The 7,580-nt window shown below is 25.8% G+C and overlaps 1 protein-coding gene across 1 annotated transcript; it reads right to left on the reverse strand.

Moving 5' to 3' along the window:
- Positions 1-121: 121 nt before the first annotated feature.
- On the reverse strand, positions 122-2,798 carry LOC111314470 (peroxisomal membrane protein 13-like). Its single transcript, XM_022915870.2, has 5 exons — positions 2,620-2,798; positions 2,003-2,236; positions 1,636-1,925; positions 799-891; positions 122-640 (listed from the first exon to the last, which is right to left on the reverse strand). Exons 1-5 carry the CDS (start codon positions 2,642-2,644, stop codon positions 425-427), a joined length of 858 nt encoding a protein of 285 aa, XP_022771605.2. The 5' UTR covers positions 2,645-2,798; the 3' UTR covers positions 122-424.
- Between the last annotated feature and the right edge of the window lie 4,782 nt (positions 2,799-7,580).

Raw genomic sequence — 7,580 nt, forward strand, 5'->3', positions numbered from 1 at the left:
GTGAGGCCAGACAGTGATAGCATGTGATGGGGTCAATGACACCTATGGAACAAGTTTTTCCGTTGGTAGCATAGCATGATATGTTGGGATGATGAGATTCCTCCTTTCTTAGCTTTACAGGTTGCAAAAATCAAATATATATAGCTTTTCACTTTTATTAAAAAGGTAAGGATAGCCAAAAACAGTCAACGTTTGTTCTTTTTGAAAAAAAAAAAATCACCATATTATGTCTCATCTTTTTAACACTATGGGAGTACTTGGTACATTCAAACCATGCAGAAAAGCTTTGGCCATATTCTTGGGAGGAGCACCGCCTAGCCTTCATCAACAGGTGCGAGTATTTGTTTCATCTATGCTCCGACAAGCCTTTTCCAATTTCTGGTCAATTTACAGGGAACTGCAGGATGGAAATTGAGGTTCCAAATTAACTGCTAGCATTTTCACCCCATACATTGTCCCATGCACCACTTGCAGCAGCCTTCGGCCCCTCAATATAGTTTTGATTCCCACGAGCGTTCTGGGGTCCTGGCAGACCATCAGGTCCCTGTTGATTGATCTTTCGGGGTTTCGTTTTGATTCCCAGCAGTCTTAACACAAATCTAGCTAATTCTCCATACAATAATCCTGTGCGATCGAAAAGCTGCAAATAATGATGACATGACTCAACATGTTATGAATTTCACCTACAACAACACATTATTCCTTGATTGAACTATTACTTTATGAAAAGAAATGACAATTTAATGGCACCATATCAAATTTGGACAAATGGGAAGATAAAAATAAAGAAAACAACACCTGAAGAAGAGCAGACATAAACATGTGGAATGCCTGTGTATTCTGGTCTATCAGAATAGATATCCGGCCAAAGAAGTTAACAACACCTTGCATCTGCAATCAGTGAAGGAAGCAATTATCATATGACAAAGTGAAAGAATGAGGCTTGAAGAAAGTAAAATTAACACAAAGGGATAGAGTCACAAAATTTCATCATGCAACAACTAGCTTCCCAATCTGAAAGGATATTGTCTTCTTTTTTAGTATGGATACTCCTTCTCACCCAAATAAGATGTAATAAAGTTGCGGTAATTAGCTCCTTATCAAAGATATAAATGGTCTACGAAAAAAATTTAGGGATAAATAGCAGTTCATTAAGTGTTTCTGACATTTTACAGTTAAAAAAACAACTCGACTTGGACATACCCTCCATGCAAGCTCCAAAGCAACCCCCAATAAGCCAACTCCAAGCCCCGCCCCCAAGAGAAAAAAAAAAATCCAACCAAAACTTCCCCCTCCATGTATCATGTTTTAGTACTCTAGAAGATGGACTGTAAAAATATGAAATACAGGAACATTTCCTGTAGAGTGTAGAGCATATTTTGAGCTCAAGAACTAGAGCAAAGGACAAAAAGGAAGATTCAAAGTTCCTTCTTATCAAATATAACATTCAGTCAGGATAAAAGCTATCTCTTGCACTTGTAAGATATTAAAATTATTCAGTCTTCATAACCACAACCATAGCTACGGTGATGGGCTGCCATTACAGTTAAGGATTGGACATTTTAAGCAACAGATGGCATTATTTGCATGGAATCAGATAAAAATAATTCAATTATAAGATGAGAAAGGAATTACCACACGGAGGAAGGATATCCAAAAACCTGGTGGGGATGATGGAGCACCATATGGATTATTTGGATCTTGCTCACCATATGGACCCATGCCCATCCCATAACCACCCATTGGACCCCCAAAGCCACCGAGACCACCACCATACATTCCAGAGTTCCCATATAGACCACCATAACCTCCTCTATACATGCCATTGCCATACAATCCACCACCATAAGACCCTAATCCACCGTATGATGAACCATACATTCCAGAACCATACCCTGAGTTGTAGTTTAAACCAGAACCATAACCTGCATCAAACACCAAACTTAGACAAGCTCTACAATAAGTAACCGTTTGAATTATAGTAGATGAATTAAACCTCTACCTCCATAAGTGCCCCCGTAATTCTGTTGCTCCCAAGGCCTGCTAGGTACAGGCCTACCAACAGCGTTTCTATTTACGACTGTAGTTCTATCTGCAGAGGAAACAATTTCATCTGGTCTTGCTGTTCCGGATGCCTTAACCGCATCACTGGTGCTGCCAGGCGATGGTGGCTTAAAGGGTCCAGAACTAGATGAGCCCCCAGCTTGTTCCCATGGTTTAGGAGAGCCACCGGTAGCTGCATTTACATAATATCAATTACAATCAAAACAAAAACAAAATAAAAAAAAAATCAATTTCAAATATTTAAAATTTTTAACACCCAATGCAAGTTCATTATCCTTTATTTCCTTGACTTAATTATATCATAAACAATCCCCAAAACAGACACAAAATCCGTAAAAAAGCCCAAATTCTGGAACATAAACTTGATTGATTCTTAATTTCCTTAATCAAATCACAACCAAGCAGAAACAACTAAACAAAAAGCGCACCGAGAACGAAAAACCAACAATTCTATATCGAATCGATCGGTCAAAACATGATGATAAACCCTAACAAATTAATAACGTTTTTATGAAAAGGAAAAATATTTGAAAAAATAAACAAGAAAAAACAGACCTGGTTGTTGAGACTTGGAGTCCATGGCTTCTATGTGGGTCAATGATTTTGAGGACCACCGACACTGTATCTCTGAGGCTTCTCCTCCTCGGTTAAAGAAAATTGAATAGGGAAAGACAGATCCGTAAATGCTGACCGCTATAACGTTTTAGTTCTTGGGCCACCATCAATTTTTCCTTCTTTTTAATTATCAAGTCTGGCATTCTAACATTTTTCAAAATTGTCAAGGGTATTTTTGAGCTTTTGTCACTTTATCTTTTCTTTTTGGTTTTTTGTATTTATTCCCTCGTCTCGTATTGAGTAGGTTTTATTAATTTTCACAAAATTTTAAAAAAAAAATCCTTTCATTTTAATATATTTAATATTAAAATTACAAAAAATTAAATTAAAGTTTCCTTAGTTTTAATATCAAAAAGTAAAAAATTTTATAAAAAAATAATTTTAAAATATAAAAAATAAGAGTTTTATATATTAAAAATGATATAATTTTAGGACATTCTAAAAAAATAATAAAAAATAAGACAGAAAAAATATTTTATTTCTATTTTTTGTTTTTTTTTAAATTGGGTACTTGCAACTCGCAAACATTTATCTAATAATAATAATAATAATAATATTTTATTTAAATTTCGGTCATTTATTGAACTGATAGTTCACGTGTTACAATTTTTTATTTTTTAAGATTTTTGGTTTTTTAGTTTTTTTTTTTTTTATTACTATTTTTTATTTTTTTGTTTTTGTGCTTTTAACTTTTTTTATATATTTAATAAATATTTTTAATGATTTTTTATTTTTTACCCTTTTGATATCAAGTTTTCCTTTATTTTCTTTATTTTTTAAAGTATTTAATTTTTTGTCTGAGTGGAATTCATTAGATACCAAAAAGACATTTAATTTACAAAATTTTAGATTTTGAAAGAAAAATTGTGATTTTAGGGAGAAATGTAATTTTCTTTTTACATTTTATTTTTAGATTTTTGTATTTAATTGAAGAAAATCTAATATTACTTAATTGTGTATTTTTATTATAATATTATTTACTATATAATAAATATAATAATTTATCAAATAAAAATAATTGACAAATATAATATTTTAAATCATAAAACATAATATTCCACTGACCAATTATTTAAAAAAAAAATAGTCATCAATTACTTTGTTAATTTCTTGTAATGATCAATTATATACGTATCTTTAAAAAATAAAAAAAATAATTATGTTTAACTTTAAAAATATATAATAATTCATTAATTTTAAAAAATACATTGTACAACTACTACATTTATCTTAAAAAATATAATATTTAATTATTTTAAATAAATTATAATGATTAATTATTGTATTTATCCTTTAAAAAATATAATAATTAAATTTAATGGAAAACGAAATTTTATGATAGTATCCAATTTTTTAGGTCTGACAATTTGACTTATGGTTTAACGAAAGTAGCTTAAAAAGTTCAAAAAATGTGCATGGTGGCATCTAAAAAGTTAACCTATGCTATTCCTTGCCAACCATGCAACCCAAACAGCATGTGTACGGATGAGCTGCCTCTACTGCAATGGGACTTGAAAAGTTCACCACAACAGCAGAGGCTAAAGGCGTGTTGACAAAAAGCCTGACAAGATAATGAGACTTAAGGCGGAGCAAAAGTGGTAGAGAATCGCAGAGCAAATGAGACTTAGTCAACATCAAATACTGCGTTTCCTTCATTAAAACACAATAAATAATAATAAATATAACATTTCAAAGTTTTTAAATATAGAGTGAAAAATTTTTAAAAATTGTTAAATTACCAAATACTATATTTTTATTAAAAAAACAATAAATAACAAAAATATTGCATTTAAAACCTATAAAACGTGATATTCAAGTGATAAAATAGATAAAAAAAAGTTAAAATATTGTTAGATATTGTATATTTATTCAAAAAATGTAATAAAATAATCATAATTATTACTTTTAACACTTTAAAATGTATTATTAGAAAGAAAAAACAAATTTAAAGATAAAAATAATCACAATTACTACATTTAGTTTCATAAACGTTGTATTGAACATTAAAAAAACTAAAATACTAAATTAAATCTTCCAACAAGTGCAGTATTTATGATATTTGTTTATAATTCAATTGTTTGTAAAAAAAGTATTTGATTACAAATTTTCAAATGAGTAAAATAAAAAGAATTTATTCAAGTCAAATACGGGATAAAATAAATTTTTTTTTTAAATCTTAAAAAACCACAATAACAAATGAGCTTTTGAGATTTTGGATATTATTAAAAATTTAAAATTACTCTAAGAATCATATATCACAAATCAAATGTAGAAATTTGAATATTCAACAATAACATTTCAGAAAAAAATTTCAAAATTTCTTGAACCAAATGCTCATAAGGGTATGACACATTTTTTTATATTTTTTATATTTTCTAATTTTTATTTTTTGATATATTTAGTAAATAATTATTTATATTTTATATTTTTGTGATCCACTCGATATTAAAAGTACATCACTTGTCAAATTATTTGATTTTTTTCTTTATTTAAAATTTCTTTTTTTTACTTTTTTTATTTGATTAATATTTTAAAATATTTAATTTAAAAATTGGGATCCATTTGATCTAATTATTACAAAATATATATTATATTTTTTCGTTATTTTTTTAATTTAATAATTATTTAGTTCACTATATTATATTAATAAAATTATTATTTAATATTTTAATATAATAAAAATATTATATTTATACATAATTAAAATGTAATCCATTTATTTATTATATAAATTTTATTTATTTTAATTATTATTTAACCCTTATTTAATATGTTGTCGTATTTATATTTTTTTCTTTAAACTCTTTTACTCTTTTTTATTTTTTTATTTTTTATTTAGATAAATTTATTATAAAAAAATTCAATTAAAATGTCCACACGATATCTTTTTTTTTTTTTTTTTTGTATAGCACAAATTTGCAAAAAGAAAAAAAAAGAAAAGCCAGTAGGTAGTTGAAACACTTTGTATCGATCGATTTCAATCCCACACTCGATATGATAACTATTTTTTTTTATTTTGTTTTTAATTTTTTTAATTGTATCAATTTTATTAAAAAATAATATTAATAGAGATATTCACATAATATGTCAATTTATTTATTTTCTTTCATATTTATTTATTTTTTAATTATATTAATCTTGCAGCAAAAAAAAAAAAAAAACTCGATAGCACGCAAGTATCATGCTAGTGTTACTGAAAGATAAAAAAAAAATTTGCTCGTGGCTTTTGTAAGTAGGGAGTGCAGGGTTTGTTTGTGACGCAATGAAATCCAGGGCATACTTTAGATTGCCTCAACCACACTTCTTTTTTTTTTATGGTAAAAACATTTTAGCATATATATATATTCAGTGAAATTTATATTAAATAAAAACATTTTAGTGTTTTTTCAATAAAACGCCGTCCATTAAAATCAATAATTTCAAGTTGCCGCCTGCAATATGAAATTATTAGTAAAATCATCAATCATTTATATTTCTTTACAATATTTACAATTTAAAATTTAGATTTACAATTTTTTTAAAATTATTTCAAATTAAGAAGTTCAATGAAATATATCACGTTGGTATTAGGTGATGTCCAAGTAGTATAAATTTCAATTTAAAAATCAAATAGACCCATTTTTTTCACATGATGTGGAGGTAGAAAAGTACATTATATTTTAATGATTATTGATGACAATCGATGAATTTAAAATATTTTTAAAAGATCGATTAAAAATTAAGTTTTAAAAAATACGAATAAAAATATAATATGTATAAAAATCATAAATGTGTGGTGTTATTTGCTCGTGAAATCATTACTTTTTTTTTTTGTTGTCATTCAATGGGGTAGACCTAAGCTAGTGAGTCCAATTTCAAAGGTTTACTTGATCTTTGAAAAAGTTTTACTAAAGTGTTAAACTCATTAAATAAATTTAGTTAAAAATGTAAATTCGTTTAAAAAATAGATCAAGTTAATTTTAATATTTTACCTACGCATTCAATCAATTCAATAAAAATTAAATAAAATTTTATTTTATTTATTATTAAATTATATAAATATATATATCATATTATAGTGTAAACATTAAAAATTCATAAAGTTTTCATGTTTACCAATAAATTTGGATAAAATTGAAGGTCCAAATAATCAAGTTATATTACATCACACCACCAGCAAATTTATCAACCAAGATAGATTAAATATGACATGACATTATATATTTTATAGTCGGTTTAAAGTTTTATTTTAATTCTATTAAAGAAAGATAAATTTTATATTTACATTTTGAATATTTACTTACTTAATTACTCTTTTTATTTTATCAATATATTTATATACATTTCAATGTTATAAACTATTCATACTTAAATGTTTCTTTTACATTTAATGGGAGTAAATAAGCAAAAAAAGGTTAATTTATGATAATTTTACTTTTTTTTAAAGGATTAATGATGACAAAACACAGTAATTATTTTAAATTGGGGTCATTTACTAATAAAAAGAATTTAATTTTCAAGAATTTTCTGTCTATCGAAATTATGAGACCATTTATTATCATATTGATGCTTATTTTTTGAAATTAAAAAATTAAAAAAAATTTAAATTTTTTTATTTTTCTAAATAAAATTTTATATTTTTATTGACTTCAAATAAAATTTTATTATTTGATTTGTATTTAAATAAATATTTATTTTAAATAAAAATATTAATTTATATTAAAATTTATTTAGATACAAATTAAAGCTAATAATTTATTTAGATATGAATTAAAAGTTAAAAATTTAATTAATTGTAAATTAAAATTTTAAAATTTATTTAAATATAATAAAAATATAAAATATCTAATTAAAGTAAAAAAGTTGATAAATTTTTTTTTTATTTTAGTCTTGTTTTAATAGGTAAAGTCACTTTGATCTTT

This window comes from Durio zibethinus, chromosome 23 (genome assembly GCF_047325235.1).
Source record: "Durio zibethinus cultivar Kanyao isolate XHJ-2024 chromosome 23, ASM4732523v1, whole genome shotgun sequence".
Taxonomy (NCBI): domain Eukaryota; kingdom Viridiplantae; phylum Streptophyta; class Magnoliopsida; order Malvales; family Malvaceae; genus Durio; species Durio zibethinus.

Coding starts and splice junctions, on each gene's coding strand:
- LOC111314470 (XM_022915870.2), bottom strand. CDS start 2,644: ATGGACTCCAAGTCTCAACAACCAG. Junction 892..1,635: donor GGATATCCTTCCTCCGTGTG/GTAATTCCTTTC, acceptor CACTGATTGCAG/ATGCAAGGTGTTGTTAACTT. Junction 641..798: donor TTATGTCTGCTCTTCTTCAG/GTGTTGTTTTCT, acceptor CATTATTTGCAG/CTTTTCGATCGCACAGGATT.